Raw genomic sequence first — 15894 nt, forward strand, 5'->3', positions numbered from 1 at the left:
ATGCAGTCGCCACTGAATAGCAAATTATTGTAGCAAAACTCGTGCATTTAACTGTGATAGATATACTTTCGATTTGGTGTGGATGTATATTTTGTACACCGGTGTACCCATAGATATGTTGGTACGTGTGTGAGTTATACCCAACGCATAAGCTTTTCTTGGTAAGAAGGTGCGTTCATGCTCGGCTGATTTCGGTGGGCCCGAGTCCGAGTTATTTTGGGCTCGGTCACGTAAAATTGCACATCGTGCACTAAAACTACGCAAAAACATTAGTAAGATATTCAATTTGATAAAGCCTAAGGGTAAGGGGCAACTGCGTTCGATGCAGACTTCCACCATATTACATCATGTAGGCACATTTGAAAATGGGGGAAGGGGAGGGCCAAGTGAGTTTAAAGGGGCGCCATTTGTCTGCGGATGTAACTAGATAAATAGTGACTTCTGTCCTATTCAAAGCAAACGGCTTAAATAGTTTTAGTTGTCTATAAGCTCCACGTTAATTTATCTCGTATGTCATAATACACGCATCTGTCAGAAGACATTTCTGCGATGAAATGTTTCCTCTCAAACTTTCGGACATTGCATGACTCCCAGTTAGCTTCTAATCTCGTTTCGCACAAAACTGGGATTAAAAAGGGAGGTGAAAAATTATCTGTTTTGCATCGATTGGCCGTCCCCGTATGTCGGAAAAGTATACTCATCGTTGCGCGAGCTTTGCGCTATCTTTTCAAGGCCCATCATCATGACCCCTTGGCCCGTGAACTCTGCGCGCCATGTTTCCCCTTAGACACCCGAAAGGCGTCTCCCCACCAACTGTCAAAACACACCCTCTTCTTGCCCGCTAGTAACTCCTTCGATTTCAACAAAACTTGCGCCGTCGAGAGATCAAGGTGTCTTGGTACGTTACGCAAACGTGTTTTATTGCGCACCAAACGCCCCCGTTGTAAAGCGGTAAACCGTTAGATACCGACAAACATGATAATTGATACAGGCTATCCGATAATCCGCGGAGCATCGAAAGCCGTGTCAGCTCCGGATGTCACCGGATAATCCGCGGGGCATCAAAAGCCGTGGCAGCTCCGGATGTCACCGGATAATCCGCGGGGCATGAAAAGCTGTGTCAGCTCCGGATGTCACCGGATAATCCGCGGGGCATGAAAAGCCGTGTCAGCTCCGGATGTCACCGGATAATCCGCGGGGCATGAAAAGCTGTGTCAGCTCCGAATGTCACCGGATAATCCGCGGGGCATGAAAGGCTGTGTCAGCTCCGGATGTCACCGGATAATCCGCGGGGCATCGAAAGCCGTGGCAGATCCGGACGTCACGGGAAATACCAACGATGTCCCATATCATTCCAATTATAGGACATCATCCCCGATACTGCTAATTGTAGCACATCTGGCTGAATAAGCAGAGTAAACTGACATGATGCAGCTGGGCTGCTGCGCACAAACTACACCGAAGATTTCAGGTTGTGTATGCTAGCCGAACCAGAGGGACCGGCGATATGTCAGGCATGCGCATGGTGACTTTGCACATGGTGACCTTGCGCAAGCAAGTAAGATGACACCTCTCAACAGTACATGTGATGTCGATGCAAATTTCCATTTCAGTTTGCCATTTCTCTGCAGTAAGGCGAAAACGCACACGCTATCCTGGATGTTCCACAGCTGTAAGTCTTCGATGGGATATGTGGGATATTAATTAGAATGTTGTCTGATATGGGATATTGGCATGTGGCATAACGTTATGTGGGGTACTGATAAGTGGGACATTGATACGTGGATTATTGATGTGTGGGATATTTATCAACCAGTGGAATATGTAAGCTGTTTGATACATTTGACCAGAAATTGATCAGTTTCAAACATCTATGAGTGTATCTTTTGAAGTGTCATTCGATGTACAATGTCATAAGGATAACGGCTGTCTGGAAAGGTGTCATATATGCTCGTTTGTGAAAGGTCATCACGCAACCTAACGTCATCCCAGCCCTGATTTGTTTAGCACACTTTTTCGCAGTAGAACCTCGATGTAGTTTAAGTGCAAATTCCTTTCAAATAGCCTTAGATCAGTTTCAGCATGTCACTTCACTCTGCTTATCCAGCATGATACCTTATAGGTGCCAACGTCGGACAACAATGTCGTCTTCGGTGACCTCTAGAGGTCACAGTTTTCAATTCCCCGCGAAAAGCCCAGAGATGCCCTCGTTGTCTCAGACGTACTATAATTGCAGTTATGTTAAAGGAAATCGAGGGGAGGACAGTTCGTCGGATCTCTGCTCACGTAATGTCTGTCGATCTGTTTGGAGGACGACTATTTTGAGGTTATTTTGGAGCGTGCATGACGTTCTGGATGGGATGGCTATAACGTTTATCATGTTTGGTGGTGATATACCGAATGGGGATAGACCAAATGGTGTTACGGCGCACTCTGAACAGTCTGATGGCCTGCTCCGAACATGGCGTTACAGCGCACTCTGAACAGTCTGATCGCTTGCTCCGAACATGGAAGCGGGTCGCACTTACCGCCTTATCCTTGGGATAGTCTAAGCTTATGCGCCGTCATTGAACAGCAAAACAGCCCCGTTTGGCGTAAAAGGTACTCCATAAACCGCAATATCCAAGATGACATCGCCCAAATGCCTTGTTATGCAGAGGATGGCATAACTCATTGAAACCAAAATAGCCGGGCCAAAACCGCCTTCGGCCGGACGGCACATGGGCGGCCATGTCTAGCAAGTTCCCAGTTAAGTACACATCGCTATCATGTTTATGTTCAGCACAGCTAATGCACTCCTTCTGGAACTGGAATTCAGGGAAATTCGATACGGAGGTGTGGATTGTATGCCCTTGGTCAAGGAGATGGCGGTTTTTGATGACGACATGACTATTGGTAGGCAAACAAGTACTAGATAGACGATAATCATCGTGACCCGCAATCAAGCGCACGACTGCCACAGGCGAATCACAAGGTGGCGTGTCCTGTACGGCTTCCAATCTTTTTTTTTTGGTAAATTTCGCCACCATGCCATCCTAAATTTCGTTTTGCTGCGAATGTAGGCTTTAAAAGAAACTTTAGACTTTTAGACAGTTGATTGGTTTCATTTCAACCAGCTAGACATGAGACACCATTTGAGTGTTTTGCTGCATCGTCGATATCGTTATGGGCCATATTTTCGGCAATGTTCCTGCTGTTTACATCAGCTGAAAATATTGTATATGTATTTCAAAATGAAGTGTGACGTACTTCAGGCACTGACGTTAAAATCAATTGAGTGCATTTCTACAAAGACTTGTAAATCAAGACTCAAGATGTGTTCCCATTTTGGTGTTGATGTCTCTGTTAAGTTATCATTGGTAGCAGTAAGCAAACATTAAGCATCACGCAATTGCTTGCCTGCTGTAGGAAAGCTTCCAATTTCAGCACACACGATATATCATTATACCTTTATAAGCCAAACTCGTCAAAAAGCCTGCGTGGAGTATGAAGAGACCCAACGTTTGAGTTCCGACGGCACCCAATGTAGCCAACAATGCATATTCTGAGCATCTCTTCTGTCTTCATGGTCGCATTCACTTTCAGTCTCCGCACGCTCTCTTTTCTTGTATTTTCTCTTTCTTGTATATTCTCTTGTTACGGAGCGCGCGATCAGCCGATTCCATGTCTCGCTATCTGTTTTCTACGGTGAGAGGAAACACTCAGCCATGGATCAACCTTGACGCAATCACACATGTGCTCCAGTAGCTCATCGGGAATCAAACATCATCAGGCTGGGCATAATCATCAGGCATCATCAGGCATCATCAGGCATCAAACATCAAACAGCATCATATCAGGCTGCATCATCAGTCATTCGTAGTATCAAATTCTGACCCAGCTGCACTATTGTTTCTGTTTCTGTTTCCGCTCATCCAACCAGTCCTCCGAATTTCTCGATGCGCTTCTTCGGTCGCATATGTGCCTACTGTCACCTAGTTGACGATAGCCTTGAGAGGAGACCCTGGCGCGGGATCAGATCTGGATTCGAATTCGCGCCTCGCTCTAAATTCCCGCCTGGCTCTAAAAGATCACACTATCTCGCTGTAGTGCTTCTAGTTTCCGCCGGGAGTCGGCCGCCGGGTCACGACCGCCCTCAGGAAATCAAACGTGGGACTCCCTGACTGTCGACGCTCCGTGACGCGACCTAAGCTGTCGCACACTCGTCACAGCACCGGTCACGCAAGGCCTAGCAGTTTAGAATGATTGCGAAACCAATGGACGATACCACTCACAGTCCGCGGCAACAGCGAGGGAAGATACCAGTCACAGTCCACGGCAACAGCGGGGGACGATACCAGTCACAGTCCGCGGCAACCACGGGGGAAGATACCAGTCACAGTTCACGGCAACAGCGAGGGACGATACAAGTCACAGTCCGCGGCAACCACGGGGGACGATGCCAGTCACAGTCCACGGCAATAGCGAGGGACGATTCCAGTCACAGTCCACGGCAACCGCGGAAGACGATACCAGTCACAGTCCACGGCGACCGCGTAAGACGATACCAGTCACAAACCGCAGCAACCACGGGGGACGATGCCAGTCACAGTCCGCGGCAACCACGGGGGACGATGCCAGTCACAGTCCACGGCAACAGCGAGGGACGATTCCAGTCACAGTCCACGGCAACCGCGGAAGACGATACCAGTCACAGTCCACGGCGACCGCGTAAGACGATACCAGTCACAAACCGTGGCAACCACGGGGAACGATGCCAGTCACAGTCCGCGGCAACCACGGGGGACGGTACCAGTCACAGTCCACGGCAACAGCGGGAGACGATACCAGTCACAGTCCGCGGCATCAGCGGGGGATGATACCAGTCACAGTCCACGGCGACCGCGTAAGACGATACCAGTCACAGTCCGCGGCAACAGCGAGAGACGAGTGACGTCAATGTCAGCAGCCCGGGCCACTCTGAGCCGGCCGGTAGCATGCGGCCAGGTCAGCGCCTGGTGACCTCGCAGGTTTGCCGACGCCATGCGACAACACCGACCGGCGTGCTGATCTGGCGGGTCTGCAGGCACCACGCGACAGCACTCACCTGCATGCTGACCTGACAGGTCTGCAGGCACCGCGCGACAGCACTGACCTGTCTGCTGACCTGACAGGTCTGCAGGCACCGCGCGACATCACCGACCTGCATGCTGACCTGACAGCTCTGCAGACACCGCGCGACCGCATCGACCTGTCTGCTGACCTGGTGGAAACTACGCGATGGTGCGACTCTGCCGCTTTGGGCTCAAGTTGGACGCAGGCTGCCTTCGTCAAAACGCTAAGCAGATAGGGTGTTTCGAAATTCTCCACACAGGCAGGGTGTTCTGAAGTTCTCCACTCGGGCAGGATGCTCCGACGTGCTCCGCACAGACGCTTCTACGGTCCAAAATCCGGAAGCAAACGTGAATCAGCTGCATCTTCGGCATGCAGGCCATTTCTCAGTATCGTAAAGGCCTATTCGTGATCGCCGCTGTACTGCTAATTGCCAAAAGGCTCTCTGCAAGTATTGTAAATATGACGATGAAATAGACAGTACCACTCATTTGTCGGCAAAAATGTCATCCGACTGGCGCAAAGCGAGAGCGATCAATGCATACACAAATGCAGGTTCCAGTTTTCGTTCTCGCCAGTGTAAATCGGTGAGATCGGGAAATGCATAAGTGCCTGAGTTAATCGCATTGTATCCAAAGACACCAGAGGCCCTCAAAACAGCTGAGACACAATTCTACGCTTGCCGATGAGTTGGCTGTGTGGTCGTTGCACTGTTAATTCCATGTGATAGTCCACTAAAAACAAAGTGGCTGCAGTCGTTTGAATGAGTCTGCTGCAGATCAAGTAGTTGAGGTTATGACGCTCAGCTTGATGTTGGTAATCTCGCAAGGGCCTGCTGCGTCCGACTGGTGTCTAACATATCCGCCTTGGCTTAAATGAAGCACCCAACATGCAGCTTGCTACGAGACTCGAACCCAATGGTGAATACCATGCATTTATATGCCAAACGTCAGCTTGTGAGAACTGGCCCTTGAACAGCGTCTGACCATTTTGAGCCTTCTTACATTGCTTACCTATATCAACTAATTTTCATGAGGCTGGAAACAACCTCCAGGTCAGATTTTAAGCCCATTGTAGCGGTAACAGTAGTAATAGGGTCCTTCGGGTGCTTCGGCCGCGTGGTCCTATCGCGCCCAAAGCCCAGTGTGGTGACGCAGGCGTGGAGGCCTCCAGACTGGTGTCGCACTCGTCCGTAACGGTGCGGTGACAGTTGGCCAAAGGACCGACGTCTGCGAGCGCGACCGCGTCATGAGATTACCCGGCACGTAGAGAAGCTGTCCGCGAATACCGTCTGCTGGACCGTAGTTACTCCTCTGAGGAGTGGGATCTTCACAACAATGTATGCTCGCCGGAACTCTGGTGTCAAATCTCTAATTTCAAATATGATCTCTGATTTCGCGCCTTCGACGCAGACATTCGGTGAACTTTGTGTATAAAGAATATGTAGGAGGGCTAAATTCATTATTTCTAACCTACCAGCGTCGTTTAATCTGTGACAGATAATTCATTTGGTGTACAATGGCACTAATATAATAACTTGACCTACGGAACCCCCATTCCGTGGGGGGGGGGGAGAAAAGCGCTCGTTGGCGAGGGTTAGGCTTGCTTTTGTGGGGCCAGGCGTAGGCTGAGAGTTTGGTAGCTCGACAAGTACACTTCAATGCAATCATATGAAGCTAAAATGAATGCCGTTGAACGATGTCACCGTGTGCGGGGAAACGAGTAGCCATACTGCATGTGCACTAAGCGTTTACGAAAATTGGCTTTACAGGGTATTAGGCAGACTTGCACTCGGCGCAGCACCCACTCTGCGTTAAACCTATTCTGTAGTCCAGCCTGTACGGATCTGGCAGTGACATTGTGCGCGCGCCTGGGATCCCGAGGCACGGGGTTCGATTCCCCACGGCACCCGCTGTTCCTGGCAGGGTGAGAAGCGGGCGACACCATGAAGCCCCAGCTGTTGAATGCGTCACAAGGCACCAATGACGACGACGATCAGTGCCACTGCGAAGGGGCAGGCCAGGTCAGTAGACACACCTGCTTCATCTACAGGCTGGGTGCCACTCTCCGAGATTACCAGCAGGAGCGCCATCTCTAATGACCCGAGCTGATCCTCCTCTCCCAGCTGGTCACCTAAAGGTTAAATGCACAGTCTAGGAGAGCAGATCACGGCGACACTGAACACAGGTCGCACCGGGGCGGGCCGATAAGGCGCTTGTGTACAGTGACATGCCTAGTGCATGTCATGCGACATGTCCAGTATATGTTAGGGGCAACTGCCCTCCGAATGTTCAGATCAGTGCCAGAGTTGACCGGATTGCCAAGTATTTGTGGGATCGCTCACTGCATCCCTGCATGACTATACCCTTGCTACCTGCAAAGCCGGCTAGGAGAGGAATGGTACACGAGCCTTGGCGTTCATGTAAGCAGTATTGTCACTTCAAACAAACCCACAGCGTAGTAGAGAGCGTCACAAATCGGCTTATGATGCCTAATGTGTCAATGTGTATGCTACAAAATTTTACAAAATTGCGTTCAAAAAAATCTGAAACCGGCTACAGACTTCGGCCATAGGATGCAGCAGGTAACCAACGAGCAATCTTATTTTTTTCCAGGGGGCTGTTAGGTAGCTACGTTCCGAACGGTTCAACATAGGTTAAGGACACAATTTTGTATGCGTGGGTACGAGTGCTTGAAGTATGTACACAGTTACCCGTGCACAAATGTAAGTAGAAGCAAGTACGCAGCTTGTTTTCACGCAAAAGGTCAGAAGCAAATGTTCGTATGGTATGAATTACCGATGCAAAATATTCGTATTCAGCAAATTTCGTTGGGATAAAAGATCGTTTGGAACAAGCTCATATGAGTAAAGTGCATACGCAGTCGACCTATTGTACGCACACAAGGGTTCGGAACGGATAAAGTTCACTTGTAAAAGGCGCGTATGCAAACGTTCATAGACACTAGTCACACCGCGGAGTTTTGCCATGCCAAGCGAGCCAGGCTGTGAGGGATGAATTCGGAAATTGACTAACCACGTCTAATCCGTAGTTATTCCCAAAAAACCGTCGAAGCCTACAATAGACTTGGGCCTTGAGATTACTCAGTGACAAGGCACCAAGCACATTTTAGTAGGGGAGGGGGGGGGAGGGGGCGTAGGCTTTTGCGGCCGGAACGGTTTACCATTCGCCACCTCGATGTCAGCCGAATAATGCACATCGTCCTCGAAATGCCTCACTGTTCTCACTCGCCGCCACATCCTAAAATTCTTGCGACATTTCATCTGTTGTGGAATAAATTCGCAGAAACAAGAAAGCAAAATGACACAACACGGCTTTCACCGGTCAGAACCCTGGCGTGCGGCGCCGTTCGGCAGGCTAAAGCCGCAGGTAAGGGCGTGGCCGGGGCGCGGATGAGCTCAGCTCCTGGCACCGCGTCGGTCGCAGCGGCGATGGTCGCAATGCTGAGCCACACACACAGCCATCATCCACTGCCGCGTGCGGCGTCCGGCGCCGCGGCGGGCGGTTCCTGTCGGAGCCGGACCGACCGGCGGTGTCACCGCCTCCGCCCCTGGCGGCCGCGGTCGGTCAGGACGCCACCGCGTGCGGCGTCCGGCGCCGTGGCGGGCGGCTCTTGTCGGAGCCGGACCAACCGGCAGTGACACCGCCTCCGCCCCTGGCGGCCGCTGTCGGTCAGGACGCCACCGCGTGCGGCGTCCGGCGCCGCGGCGGGCAGCTCTTGTCGGAGCCATATCAACCGACGGTGTCGCTGCCTCCGCCCGTGGCGGCCGCGGTCGGTCAGGACGCCACCGCGTGCGGCGTCCGGCGCCGCGGCGGGCGGCTCTTGTCGGAGCCGGACCAACCGGTGGTGTCACCGCCTCCGCCCGTGGCGGCCGCGGTCGGTCAGGACGCCACCGCGTGCGGCGTCCGGCGCCGCGGCGAGCGGTTCCTGTCGGAGCCGGACCAACCGACGGTGTCGCTGCCTCCGCCTCTGGCGGCTGCGGCTGGTCAGAACGCCGCCGCGCGCCAGCTGACGGGCGTCACTTCGTCGTTCACGCGACGCGCGCGAGAGGCGAGGCGGCACCGGCAGCAGGACTGGACTCGACTCGAGCATGGCGTGAGCGAGCAGACCAGCTTGCTGGGCGGCGTCCCCGGTAGCGACTGCGAGGCGCGCGCAAAACGCGAGCGGCCGCGGGACGCCGGGCCGGCCGACGCCGCCGGCTCGCCCCTGTCGTTCAATCGCCAGCAGAAAGTGCTGCTGGCCTGCCTGTGCGCCGGCAGTCTGATGGGCGGCTGTCCGGTAGCCCTGATGATCCCGTTCTTCCCGCTGGGGGCGCGCCGGCGCGGCGTCTCGCAGACGGTGACAGACGCTGTGTTCAGCTGCTTCGCGCTGGCACAGCTGGTGGTGTACCCGCTGACGGGCCGCCTGGTACCTCGCGTCGGAGCCAGCCGCAGCTACAGCCTTGGACTGGTGCTGGCCGGTGTCTCGACCGTGGCCTCCGGCGTGCTGCCACTGATCGACAGCACACGCGCCTTCATCGCCGCCTGCTTCGTGACGCGCGTGGTGGAGGCGGTGGCGATCAGCGCGCTCAACACGGCCGCGCTCACCGTCGTCGCCAACAAGTTCCTGGAGCGCACCAACACGGCCGTCGGCATCACTGAGACGATGACGGGCGTCGGCATCTCGCTCGGTCCGGCCATCGGCGGCGGCCTGTACCAGCTGGGCGGCTATGGGCTGCCGTTCTACGTGCTTGGCGTGCTGATGCTGACGTGCGCCGGACTCACGGCGCTGCTCATGCCGTCTGTGGGCAAGCCGGTGCGGCGGACCCACGCCTGCCCCTGGCCTACGCTGCGGGTGTTCGCCGGCTCCGCCGAGGTCCGGCTGTGCTGCGTGATGCTGCTGACCGTCTCCATCAGCTGGACGGCCATCGACCTAAGCATCGAGCCGTACGTGGTTGTTGCAATCAGCGTCACACCCGCGCAGCTGAGGCTCTACTTCCTGGCGGTCGCCTGCGCTTGCATCCCCTTCAGCGCGGTCTGGGGGCGCGCGCACGACTCCGTGCATAACACCCATGCACTGACGACACCGTGCATAGTGGGCGCGGCGCTCGGGCTCCTGCTGCTGGCGCCGTCGCCGCTACCGTACGGTCTGCGGCCCTCCTGGTGGCTGCTCGGAGTCGGCTGGACCATCAAGGAGATCTCGCAGCGCGGGGCTTTCATCCCGCTCTTCAGCAGGATCTTAAAGACCTGTCTGACAAGCGGACTCGGAGATACTGTTGTGACACAGTTGTTTGTGTCCAGCGTATTTTGGACGGTGTTCTCCGTAGGTAATGTGATGGGATCCACTGTGGGTGGCATGATCTTCGATGTGACCAGCTTTCCGGTGCTGGCGACGGTGCTGGCCGGTTGGACGCTGCTGGTGGCCGCGGCGTCGGGTACCCAGGCGTTCAGGGTACACCTCGAGTCGCGCTCCTCCAGCAGCTCGGCCGCCACGCCCGATGGAGCCGAGTAAAGCCTGAATGGTCCCGAACATCGTGCAACATTCTCTCTGAGAGAGAAATGAGAGGTGACTGACTTCTGAGCCGAAAGCTTCGTGTCACATTTACGAACAATCGAATGTCCGCTCTGACCAAGGATATATCGCATCGCCTGTTTCCCTGTCCGGAGTGTTATCAGGGTCAGTGTTGCCTTTACCCCTGCCCGGAGTGCTGTCACGGCCGGAGATTATCAGGGTCAGTGTTGTCTTTACTCCTGCCCAAAGTGCTGTCACGGCCGGAGATTATCAGGGTATGTGTCGCCTTTACTCCTGCCCAAAGTGCTGTTACGGCCGGAGATTATCAGGGTCAGTGTCGCCTTTACTCCTGCCCAAAGTGCTGTTACGGCCAGAGATTATCAGGGTCGGTGTTGCCTTTACTCCTGCCCAAAGTGCTGTTACGGCCGGAGACTATCAGGGTCAGTGTTGTCTTTACTCCTGCCCAAAGTGCTGTCACGGCCGGAGATTATCAGGGTCAGTGTCGCCTTTACTCCTGCCCGGAGTGCTGTCACGGCCGGAGATTATCAGGTTCAGTGTCGCCTTTACTCCTGCCCGGAGTGCTGTTACGGCCGGAGATTATCAGGGTCAGTGTTGCCTTTACCCCTGCTCGGAGTACTGTCACGGCCGGAGATTATCAGGGTCAGTGTTGCCTTTACCCCTGCCCGGAGTACTGTCACGGCCGGAGATTATCAGGGTCAGTTTTACCTTTACTCCTGCCCGGAGTACTGTCACGGCCGGAGATTATCAGGGTCAGTGTCGCCTTTACTCCTGTCCAAAGTGCTGTCACGGCCGGAGATTATCAGGGTCAGTGTTGCCTTTACTCCTGCCCAAAGTGCTCTCACGGCCAGAGATTATCAAGGTCAGTGTTGCCTTTGCCCCTGCCCAAAGTGCTGTCACGGCAGGAGATTATCAGGGTCAGTGTTGCCTTTACCCCTGCCCGGAGTACTGTCACGGCCGGAGATTATCAGGGTCAGTGTTGCCTTTACCCCTGCCCGGAGTACTGTCACGGCCGGAGATTATCAGGGTCAGTGTTGCCTTTACTCCTGCCCAAAGTGTTGTCACGGCCGGAGATTATCAGGGTCAGTGTCGCCTTTACTCCTGCCCAAAGTGCTGTCACGGCCGGAGATTATCAGGGTCAGTGTTGCCTTTACTCCTGCCCAAAGTGTTGTCACGGCCGGAGATTATCAGGGTCAGTGTCGCCTTTACTCCTGCCCAAAGGGCTGTCACGACCGGAGATTATCAGGGTCAGTGTTGCCTTTACTCCTGCCCAAGGGGCTGTCACGGCCGGAGGTCCAGCTGCGGACCCCGTCACATCGAGAAACGGCGTGGATGACTGAAACGCGGTGGCTGTGAAGATCAGGAATGCGATTTATAATGTGTCCATATGCGAGGGGAAATGCCGAGCAGTGACTCCCGCGGGTGCAGGCTCGGGTCAGAGCGTTCACGTCTTTTTTTCATGTGCCGGCATGTCTCCGACATAAATTGTTTTGATTGCTGTCTTCAGTCCTACTCCCCACATCCTGCTGGCTTCCGCCGGCATGGGCGCAGGGACATTTGCCATACGACTTGTCCAAGATTTAAATGGTCTTGCGGTCTATGCAATGTAATAAGCTTACTTTTTAAGATGGCGAAAGTTTAACGCACCCTAATGCACGTACCGTGCCGAACATTGCAGTACACTGAACTTCGCCGCCAAATTCTGCCGTTTTACTGGAATTGCGCGATCGGATGGTAAGGGTCAGGGCTCACACAACAAGCGCTGCTTAGCGTGAGCCCTGATCCCAGAAATCCATCCATTCAAAAGGTTCCAATTTAAGTAAAAAAGCTTACCGCCACACCGCAATTATCCCAGCTGTCGCTGGACTTTTACGCTCTTCATTTTATCTTACGCTCTTCGCATCATGACGAAGGCATTCTAGTGACGCTGAGTCCTTTTCCCATCTCGGCACATCACCCCAGCGCAAAGCCTATGTACAAACAATTGGACTTCGCCGTGTAGATGATGCAGCCATATGTGACAGACAGATGCACCTGGCTGTTTGAGGACCACTGAAGACTTCTTGTAACAAAAAGTCGGCATCACGGGGGTTTGTAACCAAGCTATGCGTGGCTTATGCGTGGCTATGGCTTTCCGCATGAAGTAGTCCGTTGCCAATCCTGGGCCTTCTCGGCCCCTTTTCCAAGGCTCTGGCTGCGCACCAGCTGTCAGTAAATTGCGGCTTACTATTGAACACTGTTTAGGTAGGCTGTACCGCGATCAAAGGTTCTACAAAGTTCAGTTTGCATCTTGATCCAATCATTTTGTGCCAAATTCCTGAAGGCTGAATTGCAATTTACAAGTCATTTGTATTGATGTTATTGGCTGCTTTTTTAAATCTGATTAATCTTTGATTCAAAACTAAAGAAAAACGATCAGCTACAGCTATCAAACTTGACAACAGCAAAAATCAAATATTGGCCTGCACAAATGGGCCGCTCTGACGCCGCTCACGCAACCGTAACGGCAGCGCATAAAGCCATTAGACTCAACCCCAGTCATCGGCCCCAGCTTTTTAACCGTGTTGTCCGCCCCAGCCAGTTCCGCTTACCGCCCCAGCCTAGATCACCTCGCCGCACCGTTCAAATGCCTATGTGTGTTCATATCCTCAGGCTGTTTACTGCCGGGTGCAGACGTTGTTACCGCGTGACCTCCCGCCGGCCGGGAGGGTCGTATAGGCAGAGGCCATACCGAGACCCCGGCATCCTGCCCCGCTGTGGGCATCGTAGTCGGTTGTATGCCGATATTACAGACGTCTGAGAGTTTCAATCATTGAGTGATACTTGAAACTGGCGCTCCCACCGATACGCTTTCAATGCATACCGAATTATTGCCTGCTATTGCATCCAAGGCTGCTGCATCCAATGCTACTGCATCCATATCCAATCCATGCTGAATTATTGCCCAATTTGCATTTTCACGCACGCTGGAGGCCAAAATGTGCCGGACCCAGGCATAGCTATGTCAACTGCAGTCCCTGTACGTTTGAACTTACATTGCACATCAACATACGAAGTTTTTGTCATGCGAAGTTTTTGTTTTTGTCATGTTTTTGTCATTCAAGTCCATGTTTTGGTCATGCGACTTTTGTCCCTGACGAATCTGGGTGTGCAAACATGATATTTCGCACGGGGCACGCATTTTCTTCGCGATTTTTTCCGACGAACATTTTACCGTGCGGACTCCATCCTATACAAGCCTTTTCATATTACAAACTTTTGACTTCACTACACCCTTCTTAAGTTTCCTGACAAACTTAAGGCATCCGAACTTTATCCCACGAATAGTTTCCATACAGACGTTTCTGGTGCTCCTTTGCCCGTAGTCTTCTTGGTACGGTATTGATTCCAAATATGAAATGTCCAAAAGCTATGGTTTTGTTATCAGCGCCTCGAGAAGACCCTACACCCCCAAACCGAAAGCAATCACGTCGCCCAAAGTATCGAACTGGCGACCCAATAGCAGCTTGCTACTGGATTGAGAAATGTTTTAAGGACGTCTTTAGCCTCTTCAACTCGGCAAATAATACGGCCAATGTAAAATAACTAAATATAGCTGTGCATAACTCAACAACGCGTTTCAAGGCTGCTTAAATAATGCTTCTGTGCCAGGTGAATGGCACTCAGAAAGAGTCGACCCGAGGCGAAACACAGCGGTGACGGGGGAGGGGAGGGAGTGGCTGCTTACCGCCCAGGGCGGTCTACCCGAGGTGAAACACAGCGGTAACCGGGGAGAGGGGAGGAAGTGGCTGCTTACCGCCCAGGGCAGCCGACCCGAGGCGAAACACAGCGGTGACGGGGGAGGGGAGGAAGTGGCTGCTTACCGCCCAGGGAGCTTGCCTCCGAGGCCTTGCGAACTTGCAATAACGGTGAAAATTGGTAGTGAGACTCTTGAGCAGCATGTGAAACTTGATTGCCGCTCGCACATCCTCTTTTGAAGACACTACTTTGCATGGCCAACACACCTGTAAGAGGCTTAGGACAAATTGGCTCCTTCCCGTATTCAGAAATGGAGAAGAAAAACTTCCAACAGTAAGAAAAATCAGGGAGGGCCGATCGAATTATTACAATTCTGGGCCGCAATCTGTGCCATATTGAATTAATTTGCATGTCTATTAAAGCTGAAATCCTGTTCGAAATGGTCACCACGCGGATTCGAAATGGTTCGACTTTTATCGATACACATATGGAACGAACCGAATACACTCTGCGGATGAATATGTTAGAATACATGTCATCACCAAGCCTAACAGCCATTCATTCATCCCGCGGCAGTTACGGAATAAGGCCACTGACAATGTGCTATATGCAGTGATTCTTGCTTTTGAAGTGGGACAAAGAGCTCGCACAGAAACCAAGTGAGAACTGCATATCTGTAACACAGCTGTAGGCTTATGTTACGACAATGCTTTGCAAATCATTCCTCAGTGAATTGTTGCGGGCAAAGCAGCAGAATATCACATTTGCTACAAATGACAGGTTTCTATTTATTTAAAATTTGAAATTGTCGGAGTTGAGTTCGAGTCCAGTCGCACTTGCAAACGAGTCCAGACTACTCCTTTCGATACTCGGACTCAACCAAATTGTCTCATTTCACGGATGAGTTGCACTTAGCTTCGTACTTTCCAAAAAAACTGGAGCTCTTACCCGGCTCAATCTCAATGCACCGGGACTTTAGAGAGTACTCACGATTCTGGCGGCCTGCACTTGGACAAGTTTTGATTTCATTGAAGAATCCACCATGGACAAAAGGTTCATTTAAAAGCGCATTACATGTAAATAACGCAGTTTCACTTTGTTATGAAAAGGTAAATATCGCCGTGCATACCTATTAAGTCGTGTGGATTGGGCAAGTCGCGCTTTTATCGGCTTGGGTTGGCTTGATTTATTGAAACAATTAGTTTGGGTTCGCTGATGTACGATTGCGCATTGGTCACCGCAACGTCGCAAAGACTGCCCGCACGTGGCCACACTTCCATAGCCATTCCAGTGCTCATTAAAACCGAGGTCACGTACGGCTAGAGGTTAAATGAAGATTAGGCCTAATTGGAATGAGTGTAAGCCTACAATATGTGACGATCATATCCCTTAAGATACAGCACATCAGACATAAACCAACCTTTGTCATGTCTGTTGCCATATTGAAGTAATGGGGCTGGGACTAAAAAACGATGTTACCCGGATTTGACTGCGAGTTGTTTTCGGGCTTTGACTTAACCTTTGGTAGAGAATTAA

General features: G+C 52.3%; 1 protein-coding gene across 1 annotated transcript; it reads left to right on the forward strand.

Moving 5' to 3' along the window:
- The first annotated feature begins 4976 nt into the window (after window positions 1-4976).
- Window positions 4977-10602, forward strand: LOC119097554 (MFS-type transporter SLC18B1-like). The gene is made up of 3 exons (XM_037220587.1): window positions 4977-4986; window positions 5154-5262; window positions 9372-10602. The coding sequence occupies exons 1-3, from the start codon at window positions 4977-4979 to the stop codon at window positions 10600-10602; spliced, it is 1350 nt and encodes a 449-aa protein (XP_037076482.1).
- Window positions 10603-15894: the final 5292 nt, after the last annotated feature.

This window comes from Pollicipes pollicipes, unplaced genomic scaffold, assembly GCF_011947565.3.
Source record: "Pollicipes pollicipes isolate AB1234 unplaced genomic scaffold, Ppol_2.1 Scaffold_4295;HRSCAF=5057_pilon_pilon_pilon, whole genome shotgun sequence".
Taxonomy (NCBI): Eukaryota; Metazoa; Arthropoda; class Thecostraca; order Pollicipedomorpha; family Pollicipedidae; genus Pollicipes; species Pollicipes pollicipes.

Coding starts and splice junctions, on each gene's coding strand:
- LOC119097554 (XM_037220587.1), top strand. Junction 5,263..9,371: donor CTGGTGGAAACTACGCGATG/GTGCGACTCTGC, acceptor GTGCGCCGGCAG/TCTGATGGGCGGCTGTCCGG.